Source organism: Mastigoproctus giganteus, chromosome 10 (assembly GCF_048544385.1).
Source record: "Mastigoproctus giganteus isolate SK-2022 chromosome 10, ASM4854438v1, whole genome shotgun sequence".
NCBI lineage: Eukaryota > Metazoa > Arthropoda > Arachnida > Uropygi > Thelyphonidae > Mastigoproctus > Mastigoproctus giganteus.
Window position 1 is genome coordinate 39,978,134 of NC_143584.1, and position 21,573 is coordinate 39,999,706.

At 37.6% G+C, this 21,573-nt stretch overlaps 1 protein-coding gene across 1 annotated transcript in view; it reads left to right on the forward strand.

Moving 5' to 3' along the window:
* The first annotated feature begins 325 nt into the window (after positions 1-325).
* The window catches only part of LOC150078994 (importin-13-like), a 190,235-nt gene continuing 168,987 nt past the window's right edge, over positions 326-21,573 (forward strand). Inside the window, exons 1-2 of the mRNA XM_090382916.1 lie at positions 326-410; positions 13,978-14,159. Of these exons, the coding sequence (XP_090239042.1) occupies positions 326-410; positions 13,978-14,159 (267 nt within the window). The remainder of the gene's footprint in view (positions 411-13,977; positions 14,160-21,573) is intronic.

Genomic DNA, 21,573 nt, shown 5'->3' on the forward strand with positions numbered 1-21,573 from the left:
ACAGATGGACTAAGAAAATAGCAGAATACCCAAGAGGAGCTAAAAGAATACCTGGAAGACAACGATGGAGATGGACAGATGAAATTCATGAGTTTCTGGGTAGTAAATGGATGGCCATTGCATAAAACAGAAGGAACTGGAAAGTTGCTGGAGAGGCCTTCATCCTGCAGTGGATTGAAAATGACTGATGATGATATGACTTTTAAAATGTTAGAAATCATAAAGCAAATAATTAGGACAACTGAAGATGGGTAGTTGTTGAGTAAATTGATAATTGAAATTCTCTAAATAAAAGTAAGTGTTGCTTAGCAGATTTTAACTGAAAATGAACAGTGGTGAAATTAGAACTGAGGCTGTGTATATTGTGGAAGGAATTTGGAAATTTCTGGGTGGGTTAGTTCTTTATGCAGGTAAGTATGTTCCTTTAATTTGACTATTCATGATATATTGATACAGATTAGATAACGTTTGTTATTGGGTGGGGTGAAGTGATGAAATTTTTAGACATGAAATGCCATACACACACACACACACACACAGCAAAATCTTTAATGATATGGGCTTAGCAGAGCCACTTCTACATGGGCTCCCTCCAGTCACAACTGGCAGTATGCTTATACCTTAGCTGATCTGGATACTCCCGCCCTCCATATCAGCTTGGTTGACACGATATATCAGTCTGAGACCATATATTTAGTGAGGTATAGGTTCAGTTTTCTTCAACAACTGGAAGAATTTCTGAAGTTCTCTGCATTCAGGGCTGTAGTTAGCCAAACCTTAGGCAGAGAGAATAGGGCCCCCGCCTCTGTGAATTATTTTGGATTTTTTTTTATTCAATAAAACATGCAAATCAAACAGTGAGCACATGGCTACAAAAAATGCACAAATATTGGATATAAGCAGTAATCCAATGCTAATCCAAATACCTCTTAGAGGTATTTGGATTACCAAGTCACTGAAGTAGGTTCAACTCTCATAATGACCATCCTTGTTAAAACCTGATTTAAAGTTATACATGTCTACCTTGAAAGATGTTATTCATATTGCATAATAGAAGAGATGAGGATATGCTGTAGCTTTGCTCAGTGGTCAAACATAGTTTGCCATTTCAGGTTTCCATTAGTCACTTAAAAATGGGTTTCCCCAAACCCAAACTTTTTGGGGAGGTGGGAGGTTTGTGTACTTTCAAAAACCTGCCTGTGTACAACCCTAATAACATTTCTGTTTATACCCTGATCAAAACTAAATTTGCAGTACACCTGAGGGAAGGTGGATCCACACAAAGGGGTGGTTTAACTTTTTTCTACCATCTGGAAACAAATTGTCCACCATTCAGTATAAGCATCATCTGTGCTCACTTATTCATCCGTGTCCAATCCCAACAAAAATTACAATACTCTTTTGCTGGGGGGGGGGGGATTTACATATGTCCAGTACACCCTCATTAGGGTACTTCTGTTTTGAAGACCTTCTAGAAACATGATTGCTCCCACTGGAATTATAAGTGAATCTGTTTGGAATTCTTCCATTTATAGTCCAGTCAACAGAATTTATAACTCTAATGAGTGGGCACACTGCTGGAGTATTTTTATTTGGATCCATCATCCTGAAATAAGATGGCCACCAAATACAATGGATCCCCACCTTACGATATTAATCTGTTCCAGAGACGCAATGATGATAGCGTCTCTGTTCCAGAGACACTATCATCACTGCTGGAGTATTTTTATTTTGATCCATCATTCTGAAACAAGATGGCCACCAAATACAGTTGACCTTCCACTTAACGATATTAATCCGTTTCAGAGACACCATCGTATTGTGGAAATATCTTAGTGTGAATCCAATAACACGTTGTTTTTTGGTAATTCATTCCAAGACCTTGGAAGTTGAAATTTTCGCTATATAACTGAGCTATATATCTCTCTAAAAGGTGATTTTTATAATGGAAATATTAATTTCTTACTGCGCTCTTTAGGGGCCATAATGTCAGTTTACAATGTTCTATGTACATGAATTCAATACAATACTTAAATTTATGTCAAATTAGCACAACATGAAAAGATCACTTCAACTAAAGGATGCAAAAACAAAACACATGGCCAACACATTTACAAACGTTGCTATTAGCTGAGAGGCAAGACCACGTGGTCTGGTCGGAGAGTCATTAAGCCCATTGCAAAGTGAAATAAGTAGGTGTTGGTTAACATAATCACTGGTTAGTAGAACCAGCTGCTTTATACAATCAAATTTTAAAAAACCAACTGAAATCATTAAAAGACACTACACTTTCATCGTTATCATATGTTTGGTTATAAGAATCAATTTTGAGTGCCTTTATGATATTTTTCTAAAGCACATTTCTGGAGGTCACTACCATCATCATCATCATCATCATCAGCTATTTTCAATCCACTGCAGGATGAAGACCTCTCCAGCAACTTTCCAGTTCCTTCTGTTTTGAGCACTGGCCATCCATTTACTAATCAAAAACTCATGAATTTCATCTATCCATCTCCGCCTTTGTCTTCCAGGTTTTCTTCTAGCTCCTCTTGGGTACCATTCCGTTATTTTCTTAGTCCATCTGTCTTCATATCTTCGAGCTATGTGTCCTGCCCAAGATCATTTTAGTTCTTTAGTTTTGATAAGAATGTCCTTTACTTGAGTTTGCTGCCTAATCCATGTGTTTCTCTTCTTATCTAACAGTGTCTGATTCCCAATATAATTCGTTCCATTCTTCGCTGCGTAGTTCTTAGCTTCTCTTCCATTCTTTTGGTGAGTGCCCAAGTTTCACTTCCATAAGTCATGGTGGGGAGTATACATTGGTTCATTATTTTACGTTTCAGACAAACTGGGATATTGCTCTTCAGTATGTGACTATATTTCCTGAATGCTATCCATCCAAAATTTATTCTTCTCTTGACTTCCAGCCATTTATCATTATTACAGCTAATAACTTGTCCCAGATAAGTATATGACTCCACCTTTTCAATTACTGCTCCTTCAATCATTATTTCCCTTTCCGTGGCATACCTGTTCATCATTACTTTTGTTTTAGCCATATTCATCTTTAGTCCAAAATCCTTACTAACTGTGCATAACTGATTAAGATTTTCCTCTAATTCTTTGGGATCGTGGCTTATGACCACAATGTCATCTGCAAATCGTAAATGGTTTAGGTACTCTCCGTTCACATTGAAGCCTTTCTCCGACCAGTCTAATCTTCTGAAAGCTTCCTCAAGGGCAGCAGTAAACAGCTTCGGAGATATTGTGTCTCCTTGTCGAACTCCTTTCTCGATTTTAAATTTGCTACTTTCTGTGTCTAGTCTAATAAAGGATGTAGCACTCTCATATTTTCTTCAAAATCATAATATATGGAGTATCTATGCCTCGTCTTTACAGTGCCCTAAACATTGCCTTATGCTGTATGGAGTCAAATGCCTTTTCATAATCCACAAATGCCAGGCATAATGGCGTTTTATATTCATTTGCTTTCTCCATTAGCTGTGATATTACGTGAAGGTGATCCATAGTTGAGAATCCTGTCCTAAAGCCAGCTTGCTCTTTCGGTTGATTCTCATCAAGTATTCTTTCTAATCTGTTAGTAATGACCATTGTGAACAACTTGTAGATATGGGATAACAAGCTAATTGGTCTATAATTTCCAATTTCTGATTTATCTCCTTTCTTATGCAGCAAAACTATGATTGCATTATTCCACTGCTTAGGCATCACACCTTTTCTAATGCACTTTGTGAAGAGCCTTGCCAGTTTTTGTGTTATGTCTCTTCCTCCCAATTTTAACAACTCTACAGTAACTTCATCTTCCCCCGGGGCTTTCCGATTCTTCATTTTCTTCAATGCATGTTCTACCTCATCAGGAAGAATATCGGGTATGTCGTATGTGTTGCTACTTTGCAATCCATGTTCCCCACTGTTGGTATCATTCCCTCGCTCCTTGTATAATTCTCTATAGTAGTCTTCTGCTATTTGAATTATGCCTTCTCTGCTGTTTATAAGTACACCATCGCTATTCTTCAGTTTCAGTATCATTTGTCTTTCTGTATTACTGCTCATGGCTGCTGATTTAAATCCTTTGTTTTCCCTTAATGCTTGTTCTACTTTTCTTGTGTTAAATCTTCTTATGTCCTCTCTGAGTCTCTTTCTAATGGCTTTGCATAACTCAGTATACTTAATTTTCTCCCTGTCAGTGTTTTTCTTGCTCTTCATTTGTCGTCTTTGGTTCATCATGACAAGTGTTTCTTGACTAATTTTTTCTTCTTTGGATTTCTGTTTCCCTATAGGTTTCTTGGGCTTTATCACTTTCAGAAAGTTGTAATATTCCTCGTCGATATCTTGGTCCTGAGCAGTCTGCAGAAGCTCAAACTTGTTCTTAAGTTCCAGTACATACTGCTTTTTCTCCTCCTCTGTTATTTCAAAGACCTTTGTATTATTTACTCGAGTCAGTTTTTTCCTTTCCTTTCCTACATCTATATCAAGTGTACATCTTACCATTCTGTGATCACTTCCAACATTTACCTTATTCAGGACGGTAACATCATTCACAATATATCTTCTGTTAGCGAGGATGAAGTCGATTTCATTAGTTGTTAATCCATTTGGACTCTTCCATGTCCACTTTCTGTTCACCCTTTTCTTGAAAAAAGTGCTCATTACTGACAGTCCTTGAGATTCTGCAAATTCCACGAGTCTTTCACCTCTTTTATTTCTTTCACCAATTCCAAAATTTCCTATAGTTCCTCTTTCTGTGCTATTTTGCCTTTTTCCAACCTTAGCATTGAAGTCCCCCATAATAATAGTGAGTAGTTTATAATAGTAGTGGGTTTTCTGCTAATCTAGAAGACTCAATTTCGGTGTACATTTCTTCAACCTCTTCATCATCGTAGCTCGATGTTGGTGCATAAATCATTATAATCTTTAGCTTGTACCTCTTAGAAATGTTGAGTATTAATCTTGACACCCTTGGTGATGTACTTTTGAATTCCAAAATGTTGTTTTTAAAATCGTTATGGACCAGAAACCCAACTCCAACTTCACTCCTTTCACTGTTTCCATTGGTGTACAGCAGATTTCCACTTGATAAACTTATAAGTGATTCATTTCTTCTTCTTGTTTCAGCCAAACTGATGATATTCCAATTCACATTTTCTAATTCCTTTTCCAGCTCTAATATCCTGTCTTCACCGACGAGTGATCGTACGTTATAACAGGCCAAGTTCAATTTCCGTGCATGGCAGCCTGGTCGTACCCAGAGATTCTTAGCGCCCTCTGCTTCCACTCTGATCCTCTCGCTGCCGTAAGATGGAGAGTGAAAGCTGCTGGGGACTGAGGGCCATTTGTATTGTTGTGCTCTCATTGCTAGAGTGTTTGGTCTTTTCCTTTTCACGCTGACCAGGTGTCTTGAAGAGAACCACTCTACACGTTCGTTGCCACCTAAGTGACGTAACAGGGCTTACCATCGAGAAGGTGTGCATGAGTGAATTTTAGGGAGGCAGGCCAACCGGACTTCTCCTAAATCTTCTGTAATAGAGAGATATTGGATCCATCAGTGTTTTAGGCTGAGTGTCTGATAACACTCAGGATACCTGTTCCCCTCTACCATGAAACAAGAAAAACAATATGCAGTTTCCAGTTTATTGAGCTTTTCTCTTAGTTCAATCTGTTCTACACTGGTAGTAAACTTGATCTTATTACCTGTATGATAATACAGGAACTCCCCAACTTATGTAAATTCGACTTTACATAAGTTTTTGTTGGCCGGTGCAAACTGAAAAAAATATGGAAATGTAGTTTGCATTTGTAGAGATAAATGGAGGTATTGTGAAAATATCGTAAAGTGAACTCAATAACACATTGGTTTTGTTTTTTTTTGTAATTCATTCCAAGTCCTTGGAAGTTGAAAATTTCACTATATTACTAAGTTTTTTTTTATCTCTCTAAAAGGTCATATTTATAATTTGAAATTGTACTACACTTTCATTGTTATCATATGTTCCTGTTATAAGAATCAATTTTGAATGCCTTTGTGATATTTTTCTAAAGCATTTCTGGAGGTCACAACCAAAAAACAAAAATAATTTGCCCTTTCTGGTTTATTGGACTTTTCTGTTAGCGCAATCTATTATAAGTAGATCTATCTATTTCTAAGCATTTCTGGAGGTCACAACCAAAAAACAAAAATAATTTGCCCTTTCTGGTTTATTGGACTTTTCTGTTAGCGCAATCTATTATCAGTAGATCTATTAATCTTGTTAAACTTCATTGTCAATTAAATTGTACTTTTAACTATATATATATATAACGACTTAGAGTACAAACGTAACAAATAATTAATACATACTTGATACGGAAGTTATATAAAGGGAACTCGTAGATAACACTCGATACTGAAAAATAAATATAGTGTTATAACTGTGTTAAGATACAAGTTTAAGGTTTTAATTTTGTTCTTGAATTGTAATTTTATTGACATTTAAATCGAAATCATGACTCTGACCAGAGCAGCAAAGCAAAAGGCTCAAGCTAATGGGAGAACTGAGGGGGGCAGTTGCCCTCTGAATCACAGCCTTTTAAGATGCACTGTTTGCTTGATGTTTGCGGAGCAATCGGGTACGGGACATGATACTGCCATGGGGGATGTCTTTGTATGTGCACGATGCAAGGAGTGCAAGGAAATTAGGCAACAACTCGGCGTTGTTATGGGCCTATATGAGACCTTGAAGGACAGGGTGGATGCCCTCGAAGGAAGTAAATTGAGGGGCCCATCAAGCTCTCAGCTGCCAGAGCTTGCACTTGGTCATCTTGCAACACAGAGGCAGCCCCCAAGGCAGAATGTGCTGGTCCAACAGGAACTAGTAGTTGTTGGTGACTCTATTGTCAGGGAAACAGGGAACATGCTTTGTAAAAAGGATAGGTGGAACAGGACCAGGGTATGTCTGCCAGGGGCAAAGGTTGATGACGTAGAGCAGATATCATCTTTTAAGGGCGCAAAAGGTGATATAGTTGTACACATTGGCACTAATGATATTAAGAGTAGGAGACCAGCGGAATTACTTAACAAGTACAGGTCACTGTTGAAAAAAAGCCGTGAAGTAGGGTTGAATTTGAAAGTGTCTGCAATTCTGCCCAGACACGATAGGAGGGAGTATATGATGATAGCCTTGTCGATCAATTCGGCCCTGGAAAGATTGTGCAAGGCTCAAGGGGTAGAATTTTTTTCAGCCTGGAATGTACTTGTTAACAGGAGAGATTGCTTCTACAGGGATGGGATACACTTAAATAGAAAGGGTGCAAGAATATTTGCTGATGCTATCGAGGCAGTGTTAGGTGGGTCGGAAAACTGCTAGCTTGGGGGGAGACAAAGACTAATGGATTAACAGTAGCCACTGGCAGAGGTGAAAGAGATTCTTGCACTGCTTCTATTGGAATGAACAGAAGCCTGAAAAACAAGATGCAGGATATTTCAGAGACTGCTGGAAGTCGTTGCGGTACAAGTAAACACATGGGTTGTGTTAGTGTAGCTTAGAATAGCAACAGGTGCATGTATACTTGCATGTACACCAATGCTAGGAGTTTAGTAAATAAATTTGATGAATTTGAGGTATTGCTCAAAACATCAAAGGCAGATATTGTTGGGATATCAGAGACGTGGTGTCATACAGATATAAGGAATGCAGAACTGGAATTTGGGGAGTACAATGTGTATAGAAAGGATAGACAGGACAGGAGGGGAGGAGGGGTTATGCTATTAGTTAAAAAACACATAAAATCCAAGGAAGTGAAGCCAGTCGACATTGATGGACAGGGCAGTGTCGAGTCAGTTTGGTGTGACATAAGCATAGGTAAATCAAAATTGAGAGTAGGAGTGTGCTATAGGCCTAATGACTCTGATGAGTATAATAAGATACTGTACAGGGAAATAGAATGGGCCAGTAAATCAGAGAGTCTTATAATGGGGGATTTTAATTTCCCAGATATTGGCTGGAATTTGTGAGTTGGTCACTCACACACTAGCAAGGCTTTTGTGGATTTATTGGATGATTGTTTTCTACACCAGCATGTTCGGGAGGCAACTAGAGGGAGTAATACTCTTGATCTGATTATCAGTAGTGATTCTTCATGCATTAGGAATCTGCAGATAAAGGAACAACTGGGTGGTAGTGATCACAGTGTGCTGAAGTGGGATTTACTCAAGGAGGTAACTACCATCAGAGGTAAAGGGAAGGGTTTTTGCTTTCGTAAAGGCGACTATGATGGTCTGAGACAGTATTTAAATTCTATACAGTGGGACCAACTGATGATGTTACCAACAGCAAATTCAAAATGGGAAGCATTCAAGGAACTAATCTTGGAAGCTACCAGGCTTGACATACCAACCAAGAAATATTGTTCAAGGTTCAGGCCTAAATGATTGTCAGATGAACTAATGAGACATATGGCAGAGAAGAAAAATGCATGGGATGCATACAAATTAATGGGTGACATGGAAGCCTATGATAGATATAAGTTGGTCTGTAACCAAGTCACAAAGGAGATTAGGCAGGCAAAGGCAGATTATGAGAAATCCTTGGCAAAGGATGCAAAGAAAACAGAAAAGAGTTCTTTACCTATTTAAACTCAAGAAGGAAAGTGATGAATCAGATTGGTCCACTGGATGTTGATGGTTCAACAGTTGAGGATCCAGCTCAGGTGGCTAACAATCTAAACGAGTATTTTGCATCTACATTCACACATGAGGAGTTATTCAGGAAGGGGAATGTCGTAGGTGAAGTAAACGTTGGCAGTGAGCTAGATGATTTTCTAATAACTGAGAGGAAAGTGGAGGAGAAATTGTTGAGGATAAACATAAAAAAGGCACCCGGGGTGGATGGGATCTATCCAGTTATATTAAAGGAGGCAGCAAAGGAAGTAAGCAAACCCCTAGCCATAATTATGAGAGCTTCTTTGGACTCAGGGGAGGTACCCATGGACTGGAGATGTGCAAATGTAACCCCAATTCACAAAGGAGGAGCAAAGGCTGACACAAGTAATTATAGACCTGTTAATTTAACTTCGGTTCCAGGAAAATTAATGGAGACACTGGTTAAAGAAGCACTGCAGGATCATCTGGACAAGAATTCAGTTATAGCTCAGACACAGCATGGTTTTGTTAAGGGCAGGTCTTGTCTGACCAATTTGATTGGATACTATGATGTAGTCACAAAAGAACTGGATGCAGGGAATAACTTTGATGTTATATATTTAGATCTTAGAAAGGCTTTTGATACTGTTGCGCATGGAAGACTGCTGCACAAATTGGAGAAGTGTGGCATTGGAGGCAAATTGCTGCTACGGATAAAGGGATGGTTGAGTGGGAGAAGACAGAGTGGTAATCAATGGACACTGCTCAACGTGGACTAATGTTATTAGTGGAGTTCCTCGGGGTTCAGTGTTGGGTCCATTGTTGTTTTCTGTATTTATAAATGATATTGATGATGGTGTATCAGGCTTAATGTCCAAGTTTGCAGACGATACCAAGGTTGGCAGGGTTGTTAAGGACACTACTGATACTATGCTGCTGCAACAGGATCTGGAAAGGTTGAGCAGATGGGCTGAGAGGTGGCAAATGAAGTTTAACATTGACAAATGTAAAGTACTACATATGGGAAACAGTAACCCCAGATCAACGTATCAACTCTGTGGTACTACGCTGACAGTGGTAGAGAATGAAAAGGACCTGGGGGTAATTGTGCAGGCAGATATGAAGTTCTCTGAGCAGTGCAGACGAGCTGCAAGAGTAGCTCATGGTGTCTTGTCAATGATATACAGGAATGTTTCTAGCAGGGACAGGGATGTGATTATTCCCTTGTATAAGGCATTGGTCAGGCCACACCTTGAGTACTGTATACAGGTCTGGAGGCCTTATTTCAAGAAAGATGTAGAGCTGCTGGAACGAGTACAGAGAAGGGCAACAAGATTAGTGAATGGAACAAAGGGTTGCTCTTACGAAGAAAGGCTTAAGTTTTGCAAATTACAGAGCCTGGAGACTAGGCATCGGCGAGGTGATCTGATAGAGGTGTATAAGGCTTTGAATGGCTTGACCATGCTCAATGCCGATGGGATTCTTCCTCTTGCTCAGAATAATCACCTGAGAGGGCATAAATTCAAATTGAGGAAGGACGGATGTCGGATAGATGTGCGGAAATTTGCCTTTAGCCAGCGGGCAGTTGGTTTGTGGAATAGACTCCCATCGCTTGTTGTTGAAGTTGATAGCCTAAACAAATTTAAGGCTCAGCTGGACAGGTATTTCGAACGAACGTAGCGGTGAAATGGGAGTAGTGGTTGGTTTTTTTTTTTTTTTTTTTTTTTTGGCTGATGCTGAATAAGCTTGCTTTCTTGCATCATATGCCTCTACTAATGCTAATAAACGGGTAGTAAACTCGATCTTATTGCATTTGCGATAATCCCGATAGCTAGAATTCTGTGGTTTTCTATGGTATAGTATTATGGTGAAATAAGTTCCCCTTCACTGAAATCTTCAATCATATAAAAAACAAATTTTCAGAATCTTCTCTTCATTCCCATTTACTTATAACCATGGTGAAGGGAAAGGGACCAACGGAAAGTGCAAGTGCTGGCAGTGCTAGGAAACAAAACAAAATTGATTTAGAAATGAAGATGAAAATGATTAAGTAGTACGAAGCAAGACAAAGTTTGTCATCTTTTGCAAGGGAATTAGGTCTCGCTGCTTCAACAGTGAATACTGTTGAAGCAGCGAGGGACGGTTAAGGGACGGTGCGTATATAAAAAAACATGTTAAAGGATCAACACATTTAAGATCAACAGTGATCACAAAACAGTGTTCAGGTGCTATATTGAAGATGGAGCAGCTATTATTAATGTTGATGGAAAATTAGATTCAGAAGCAAGTGCCCCTGAGTCCAATGGCCATCCAAGCAAAAGCAAGAAGTATTTATGAAGATATTAAGGATAAGTACAGTGAACCCCAAGCCAAGTTCGTGGAAAGCAACAAATGGTTTAATAATAATTTTAATAGGTAAATGAAGCATGGAATAAAATATGCCCAATGCATGTAAAAAAAGGCTTTGAAGGGTTTGAAAAAGATAATCATATGAAGAGGTTATAGATAAGATTGTATAGGTTGCAGAGCTACTTCAGTTGGAGGTTGTTGCCAAAAACATGGAGGAATTAGAGGGAAAAGAGAAGGAATTATCTAGCAAAGAACTTATTGACTTGCAGGTAGCAATAGTGAAAGAAGAAAATGCTGGAAAAGCTCAAGATGAACCAAATGAAGAGCCAAGACTCTTCATCACCAGATAGATGGCAATGACATTTCGTGAAATTGCATTGGCAATGGCAAGGTTTGAGAAGATGGATTCTGACAGCGAACAATTCTTAAAAATTAACAGTGGGGTGAATGATATGCTTGCTTGCTACAAAGAAATCTACGATGAAAAGAAAAAAGCCACCGTCCAGTCATCCATTAATATGTTCTTTCGTAAGGTTGAGTTGCGACCCCTTCTAAATCTCCACAGCGGCATACTTATCAACTAAAGACTTCAATTCTCGCAACGATGCTTGAAAGGTAAAACTTACTGGCGCCTGTCTCCTCTCTTTTTTTTTTTTTTTTTTTGTAATTTTATAATTTTGAAATTTTTTGAATTGCGCACTTTATAATTTTTGCTGCTCCAAGATAAAACATTGAATAAATACAATAAATATTTCTATTCACATGTTCATCAAACATTTCTTTTTTGATTCAATGAATTCAGCGAGCACAGTTGCGAGTACTGCACAAGCATGGGGAAAATTCCAACTTACGTAGAGTTCCGTGGAATGCAACCATTACGTTAATCGGGGAGTGGCTTTACTAAAAGCTGGACTTCTGTGGGATTTACCTTATGATGAAATGTGTTTCTCCTTCCACGAAATATTCAATGATCATATAAAAAATATAAATAAATTTTCAGAATCTTCTCTTCATTCCTATTTTTTAATCTTCATAAACTTGTTACTCCATATCTCACTTGCACATTTTGTGTTTTAATTGCAATTTGTGCGTGCAGTGTTCTTTGTTATTGATTGACGCTTCTGTTTTTTACTGTTTTAAATTTTATAACTAAAAAGATGTCAGTGAACACAAATATCAGTTAGTTAGTATGTACATTATAGTATTAATTAAGCTATGTATGTAAGCATAAATTTATTTATTTTGCAGAAAATAATGGAAAATAATTCTTCCAATTTTCACATATCATTTAATTTTATTAATAATAAAAGTGTAAATTTGTGCATTGTCTTTTACTTTTATTGCCTGTGGATAATAATCCTCCTGTTTTTGTTTATTAGAATTGCCATTTAATAGACTTAAAATTCAATTCGCAAACATGATCACAATGACCAGCGCTTACTGCATAGCATATAGTGAACAATATTTTATTATGGAGAGTCCATCATAAAGTGATTTGATTGTGCTGTAGACCAGTCATAAAGCTGGGCCCACTGTACACACCTGTTTACGGTATGATGGAAACAAAATTTGTTTGGGGAAGGCAAGTGAGGGCATACCATCATGTGGAATTACATGTGAAAACTATGAAAGTTTATTTTTTGCCATTATGTGTATGTATATATAATAAAAGAAGATGCAATTTTTAATTATACATTTTGCAAAAATACCTTTGTTATATTTTCCATGGAAAAAAAATTAAAAATGGGTTCTTTGTAATACCTGTAATATGAAAAAAAAAAAAAAAAAAATCATAGTCTGCTCTGAAGTAATACTTTTATGACTCACTTCTATTCACCATTTTCATTAAGCATAAAATGCCACTCAGCAGCCCCTAAGTGTTATGCATTCTCCTAGTTTAAAACTTGTGTATCCACTAGTTTCAAACAGCAATAATTGTTGGATTTTCACATTTAATTATTACATTAAATTAAAATTAATTTAATTATCATATTATATTGAATGTAAAAAAATTAAGCTGCAAGTATAAAATTTAATTTTTGGTTAACAAAACTTAAGTTCTATTTGGAAAATACGTAATTAATGTATGCATTTGTGCAAAAATTTTTACAAAATCACGAAGTAGGATTTTGTATATGTTTTATAACTTTCTCATTATTTAACAAGATTATTATAATCAAACAATAAGAATGATTATAAATATACTGTTAAAGTATTAGTGTCGTTAATAATTGTTGGATGTTCACATTTAATGCTTAATTAGCGGTAAGAAACTATTCTTGTAGCTTGCAAAAACCTGTACAATATGCAATCGTTAGCATTTTATCTCTTTTGGACCCTGCCCCTTGCATTTTTGCAAAAAACGTAAAATACATGTCTCTGTTATCGAAGTATTAGAATTACAATGATCTAATGAACAATAGCCAAATATATAAAAAATTTCCCTAGTACTAATGTAGCTTAGTAATTATTTGTACTCAAAACAAAACCAGAGAAGATTGGAATGTTGGTTATTTTTTTAGTTGTTATTTAGCTTTTTTTTTTTCTTTTTTTTTTTTTAGGAGCATTAGCAAATAAGGCCATATTGCTCCAGGGATATGTGGTGGTCATTCCCTGAGCTTTCCGCATCCTCCGTATTTGGTGGTCACAGGCTCGAACCCCGGTCTAATCAAGAAGCATGTGCTATGCACTGCTGCTCCTGGCTACGGAGGCTCCTCGTATCTGGTATGATGTGCATACATACCAGATATGAGCAAGTCAGTTTTTAGGCCAATGCATTTTTCCGTACTGAATATGGCAAGTCAGGCAGGGTTAAGCAAAAATTTCAGTCTTGCACTGGGTGGTGAGAAGCCTCAACCACTTAATTAGTCTCTTTGATTAGCCTGATTAGACTTGTGTTTGAACTTTTTACTTAATCAATTAATTGTAAAATCTGTTTTGTTTTTGTTTTTTATAGTTTTATGAATTTGATGTTTGTATTTTTGCAGGTGCTTATGCAGAATGGATAAATTCTCATCCTAGTGTTCTTGGTTATGTTGTGCCTTTGCTCATGATGGGAATACAAAATGCTGATGTGGCACCTTCTGCAACCATGGCATTAAAGGATATAACACGTGACTGTCAGACATGTTTGCAACCTTTTGCTGAACAGATACTTTCTACTAGCCAGGTAGTAGATACTTTCTACTGAACAGATACTTTCTACTAGCCAGTCTTGTTATAAACATTAAATGTTTATAACAAAATCTATTCACAAATAGATTTTGTTATAAACATTAAATGTGTGCACTTATTTCCATAATTTCATTATTATTGATAATTATTAATATTAAGCTGAAAATTAAATTTAGCTGAATGTGAATGGTAGTAAATAATTCTTGAAAAAATTTCCATGTCATGGTGAGAGAACTTTAGTCATATAATCATCAGTAATTCAGTCTTGTGACTGGTCAGTTCCTCTGATGAGCTATTGCCATCTTTGTCTCTTCTGTGCCGTTTCTTTTAGTTCTTAAAAATTTCGAAGGCCTGCTTCATCCAGCAATGTCCAAATGAAGGTCTTTTTTGGTCTACCCCTAGGGCATTTTCCCTCCACAGTCCCCTCCAATTGCATCCAGAAGCAAATCACCATGTTGAATCATATGGCCCACCCATTTGAGTATAGTTGATCTTATTCTACCTAGAATTTTCCTTTGTTCTTGAACACATTTTAATACTTCCACGTTTAACACTTTTTCAGTCCATTTAATTTTTTCCATCCTGCATCAGCACCACATCTTGAAGGCCTCAAGTCTCTTTTTGTCTTTGTTATAATCCATGTCTCTGCTGCATATAGTGTCACTGACCAGATATATGTCAATACTGTCTTCTTAATTTCCTGCAACATCTTCTGTGTAATCAACAACAGTTTAATCTTGAAAGATTGTTTTGCCATTGTAGTTCTGGGTTGAATCTCAATTTGACATGAAATGTCCTGTGTAAATAATTGCCCCAGATATACCTAAAGTGCTCTACCTGTTCTATTCTTACTCCATTGATCTCAATTCAGAAGGGAATTAACTTTTTACCCATCATCATTGCCTTTGTTTTCATCATATTTATCTTCATTCCATACTTGAGCTCTTTCTTATTGAGTCTTTTGATCATTTTTTGTAGCATAGCAGAGCAACTGCTATGCTACAAAAAATAATTTGGCTTGCTACTATGGCCTGATCATCTGAAACTTAATAGCCTGTATGTACTTATTACCTATTTTAACCCTCCCGCTTCTTATTCCCAAGTGCCTCCTTAATTATCACTTTGGCAAAAGCATTGAACAAACCAGGTGAAAGTAAGCATCCCTATTTTACTCCCATTTTAACTTTAGCTTTTTCTGTCAGTTCTGCCTTCACTCTTATCACCACATTTTGTCTTCTATATAAGTCATAGATCAGTCCAGTAATCTTCTTGTATCCGATTTTCTCAAGCAATGGGAACAGTTCTCTCCAGATTACTCTGTCAAACGCCTTCTCGTAATCCACAAACCCACACATAGAGGGTTCTTCCCATGTTGTACATTTTCTCTCCCAACACTCAATGTTCCAATAGCATCTCTTGTCGATATGTCTCTGCAAAAACTGCACTGCGATTCATCCAGAAATCGTTCAGTGTGACTCTCCATATGAACTTTGATATCTTTCAGCAGAATCTTGGCATAGTGTTGGTGTCATCTTGGGTATGGGGATTATGATTGATGTGCAAAATTCCTCCGGCCAATGCCCATCCCTGTATATCATCTTTATCAGTTTAAATAAGCTTTTCTTCAGATTTTCTCCATTGTATTTTAAAAACTCTGCAGGCATGTTGCCAATTCCTGGTGCTTTGTTATTGCTAAGGGACTTTAAGGCAGTGTTGAATTCATCTTTAGATATTTCCTCCTCCATGTTTTCTTGTTCTTTTAGTGCTATATTCCTCCATGAGTATATGCTTGAATCAAAAGTTCTTCAACATATCCCCTCCATCTTTCCTTTTGTTCTTCAAAGTTCAGTACTGTCAATCCCTTTTCATCCCACATTGCTCTTGTTTGGTTTCAAATTATTATTTCTCATTAAATCTCTGATTTTTCTATGCGCCAAGTCCACCCAACCTTGTTGTTCGAGCATTTCAATCTCTTAACAGTTCCCAGCCCACCACTGTTCTTTAGCCTTTCTACATTCCCTATCAATTTCCAATGGCATATGCAGTACTTTACATTTGTCAATGTCTCCTCCTCTCATCCATTTTCTGCATTATCTGAATATTATATTATCTTGAATAATATCTTGAATAATTATATTATATTCATTATCTTGAATAACAGATATTGGAATATCTGTTATTCAAGGCTTCCTCATAGTTTTTTCACTCTTACCCAGAGCTATAAATGCAGCTTTACAAGTCATCTCCCTGATTAAAGACAAAATTTTGTTCTATGTCCGAGCACTGTAACATATTTTGAACCATTTGCCATAGCACATCTATTCTACAACTGCCTTTCCTCAATTTGCGTTTATGTCCCCCCTGAGGTGATTAATCTGGGCAAGAGGAAGAATCCCATCAGCATTGAGCATGCTCAAACCATTCAAGGTCTTATACACTTCAATCAGAGAATACCTTGCAGGTGGCTAGTCTCCAAACACTGTCATTTGCAAAACTTAAGCCTTTGTTCCGTTCACTAATCTTGTTGTCCTTCTCTGTACTCATTCCAGCAGCTCTACATCCTTCCTAAAATGAGGCCTCCACACCTGGATACAGTACTCAAGGTGTGGCCTGACCATTGTACAAGGGGATAATCACCTTCTTTTCCCTGCTAGAAAAATTCCTGTATATCATTGACAAGACACCATGAGCTACTCTTGCAGTCCATCTGCACTGCACAGAAAACTTCATATCTGACTGCACCTTTTCATTCTCTACCACCCTGAGTTTAGTATCACACAGTTGATTATTTACTCTGCGGTTACTGCTACCCATATGCAGTACTTTACATTTGTCAGTGTTAAACTTCAGTTGCCACCTCTCAGCTCATCTGCTCAACTTTTCTGGATCCTGTTGCAGCAGTGTAATGTCATTAACAACCCTGCCAAATTTCGTATCGTCTGCAAACTTAGACATTAAGCCTGATATACCATCATCGGTATCATTAATAAATACAGAAAACAACAATGGACCCAACACTGGGGGGACTCCACAATGAGCAATGTCCATTGATTGCCATTCTCTGTCTTCTCCCACTCAACCATCCCTTTATCCATAGCAGCAATTTGCCTCCAATGTCACACTACTCCAATTTGTGCAGCAGTCTTCTATGTGCAACAGTATCAAAAGCCTTCCTAAGATCCAAGTATATAATATCAAAGTTATTCTCTGCATCCAGTTCTTTTGTGATTGCATCATAGTATCCAATAAAATTGGTCAGGCAAGACTTCCCCTTAACATAACCATGCCGTGTCCAAGCTATAACTGAAGTCTTGTCTAGATGATCCTTAAGTGCTTCTTTAGGCGCCTCTGTAGCCATGTGGGCAGGAGCAGCAGTGCATAGCACGCGCTTCTTGATCAGACCGGGGTTCGAGCCCATGACCACTAAATATGGAGGATGCGGAAAGGTCAGGAAATGACCACCGCATATCCCCGGAGCAATATGGCCTTAGTTGCGAATGCTCCTAAAAACCAAATAACAACAACAGTGCTTCTTTAACCAGCGCTTCCATTACTTACTCTGAACAGAAGTTAAACTAACAGGTCTCCAGTGTGCTCCCGAGAAAATTTTGCCAGCCGGATGGCATTATGAAGTAGCCAGGTGGGAAGTGTAATATTATAAAATTTTCTGTTATTTATAAATGTGACTTAAGCGATCTAGAGCAAAAATTAATTGCATAATTTAACGTTATATGCTCCTGTTGCATTGATCTCAATCTTATAGTATGTTCGAATTAATATTGATCGAGATCAGTGAACAGTACCGTACGGTACTGCGAGAAATTTAAATTTTAGGCAAGCGGTTAGTTAACACGTTGACTGCCAAATACGAGTTAACTCGTATTTGGCGTTCTGGCCCAGAACGCTGCATACTAGTTAACTCGGACTGGTATGACTTGCTTTTCAGGCGCAGCTACGAGTATATTCGTAGCAAACACATGCAACTGATGGATAGTGGGCTTCTAGGATGTGAATGAAAAATCAACCACAGCATCAGAAAACAGAAAATTTATTCACAAATTCCTAATGAATTTTATTCACAAATACCTATTACTAAAACTCACAAAAATAATATCGTTTATTTCTGATATTTCTTGAATTATTAGTCTACACAAAAAGCTGACTTCTCTTGGCACACTGGACAATAATGGTGTTTTTTATTTCTTGTACATACTTGGCATGTCTTAGTCAGGCATGGTTTTTTTTAAAGTTAGTAGTATAGTCTCTAAATAATGAATTTCACATTCAGACCTAATCTTTGGAACGTTTAGAATTTTTTCTCCAATAAAAGTTTTAATGAATGTTTCTCTGAATTTTAGACATTTTATGGTGGAACCTGTAACTTGACGGAAAAGGATGTGTGCGTTATGTATTTATATTTCTATATATGTAATGCAATTTTTTTCGGCCATCTGATGGTTTTTCTTAGCACTGAATAATACGAGAGCATTTGATCTGATCAATCTGTTCTGGACATTCCATTATTGTAATCTCGAATTATGTTTGGTTTTATCATTTTTTCCATTCCGGTTGCATACCTTGACCATTTAAAAAACGTTTATGTTAGAAATAGTGAGAACTTCTTTTTATCCCTCCACTTACATATTACAACAGGGCCATTTTGTTGCCATGCAACTTCCCCTTCAATTTTTGCATCACCAGATCTTTTGGATTTTCTTTTCTGTTGGTGCATAATGTTCCACACACACATTTTTCAAGCAGACAACAATTTTGTCAGAGCAATAGAATTATAAAAATTGTCCATATACAATACATATCCCTTGTCTAAGTAGTCCTCAAGCAAGTATAGCACAACTTCAGTAGTATTACCTATGTTTTGTATCCTCCTTTATGAATCGCAGTCACATTTGCACATCTCCAGATCATGGTTGCCTTCCCTGAGTCCAAGGAAGCTCTCATAATTATGGCTAAGGGTTTGCTTACTTCCTTTGCTGCTGCCTTTAATGTAACTGGGTAGATCCCATCCACCCCCAGGTGTTTTCTTTATGTTTATCTTCAACAATTTTTCCTCCACTTTGCTCTGAGTTATTACAAAATTGTTTAGCTCACTGCCAGAGTTTAATATACCTCTGGCATTCCCCTCCCTGAATAACTCCTCATGTGTAAATATAGATGCAAAATACTCATTCAGTTTGTTTTTGTTTGTTTGTTTGTTAGACAGTACTCTCCTTATATTTCACTGCTTTTAGTCATCTGGCTGAGCTTTATAAACTCAGTCAGATTTTATCCAGCAATCAGGATGTATCTGCTGTTTTTACTTATATAAAATTGCATTTAAATTTTACTTTTTTACTGTTATTTCTTTATTGTTATTTATTTTATACATTTTTATATCTAATATAATATAGTATTAATATAGTATCTAATATAATATAGTATTAATATAGTATCTAATATAATATAGTATATATATAATCTAATATAATAATAGTATATATATATAATCTAATATAATAATAGTATTATTATATATCTGGAGACATAGTGACCAGTTAGGTCACTGAAAGCTTAACTGGTTTTGGCACATTATAGTCTTAGTTATCAATTTGCCAATAAAACCCAAACCAAGCCAAAGGCATGTCTTCACCATATAACTAGGTTTTCTTCGACCAGCCAACCACATTTTCAAACTCCGTATGTTTTTTGAGCAGGACAGTGGCCAGAATAGGGCCAATGGCACACCCGAGTAGAACCATGTACATCTCTTGCTTGGACCCACAGACAACACTTCAACAAAGTCTCAGCCCTCTTACAAGACTTAATTGTCCATGCTGCAGTACCAGCTGCCAGCCAGGAACAAGAGCTATGTATCTTTCAAAATCATATGTGATCTAGGTGCTATAATCCACATGTATTTTGAGAATCAAAGCCAGATTTGCCACAAATAACAACTTTCACAGACCCCTGCTGGCTTCAGGTGGCTCCTCATCACATGTATGTCCAACACTCTGCAGCTGATCAAGCTGCAGGTTTGCAAACAACTCATGTTTTTAAGTGCACAATCTCAATTGATATAAGGCAGCAGGAAGAGTGTGAAACTTCAGTATCTTTTCTGATTTAGACTCTTATCACCAAGTTGCCAAGTCGATTGCCCTGTAAAGAATGTCTGGCCTACCATCAGAAAGAAGGTACCCCTCACAGATTCATTTGTTCTCATGTACCAAAGTGTGAGGAGTGTGCGAAATAATGCTGACACCATTTAGGTGATCCTCTTTGCAAGCCAAATCAACATTTTATCCATCACTGAGACATGATTAGAATCAGACCTGGAGTAAATTGTTGTTGCTCTGGCTGCATCAAGTTGAGTTTACCTCTAGAGGGTGTAGCCAGGATGGTGGAGTTGCAACCTTTTTTATTCAGTCAGAGTTTCATTTAATAAATGATTTAATAGTCAAGTGAGTATATCTTTAAATAGGCCTACAAGGCTGGGACAATTCATGTTAATCATTAAACTTCACACCAGCCGGAAAATAAATAAATAAATTCAATACTGTAACTAAAAATACTTTATTTACAATAAAATAAATATAGAATAGATATATATTTACAATAAAAATAAATAACACTGATAAAATATACTAAAAACCTAGAAATTAAAAGCGATAAAATTTGCTGTAGCTTTTGGAGGCAGCAGTCTCCTTCCTCAGCAGCATATGTCTACTGTGCGGCACATCCTTAAATAGCAGATCCACGGCACTCGGTTCCACGGTTGGAATTTTCCATTTGCGCACCGGAACCGGAAATGGCTCAGGTGCACGCACTAGCTGAAACAGTTCCTCATGTCCAAGAACAACGGTTTCCCGGAGGGGATGTAAAGGTACACCCCTATCCCTATTAATAGTATTGCTAGCTACCCCAATACGTAAGCTCTCAAGCCATTTAGTCCCAGAACCCCTGTACATGATCAGTGATGACAGCATCCTCCGGGGAAATTTGATATTGTTTCTCCCAGAAATGTTCTGCCACAGCAGACTTCCCATAATTTGCGGACTTTATTGCGTTTACATGCTCCCCCAGCCGGTCTTTCAATTGCCACCCCGTCTCACCCACATAACACACCCCACAATCCGGGCATTTAATTTCATACACCACCCCCACTGCTGGCTTCTTTGGATATGGGGTCTTTAACTCGAGATATCACTGTGTGCAACCTCCGACCTGGGAGTTGCACACAGCGTATCTGACACCCCCGAACTATACGTGCAATGTGGTCTGAAAGGCCCAGATAGTAGGGAATGTGTGCGGTGCTCACAGCCGTGAACTGCTCACTACGGGTGGACTCTACTCCTCTAATGGCTCTGTCTAACACCCTCTGGGGGTAACTGCACTTCTTGAGGTCCAGCGACCGA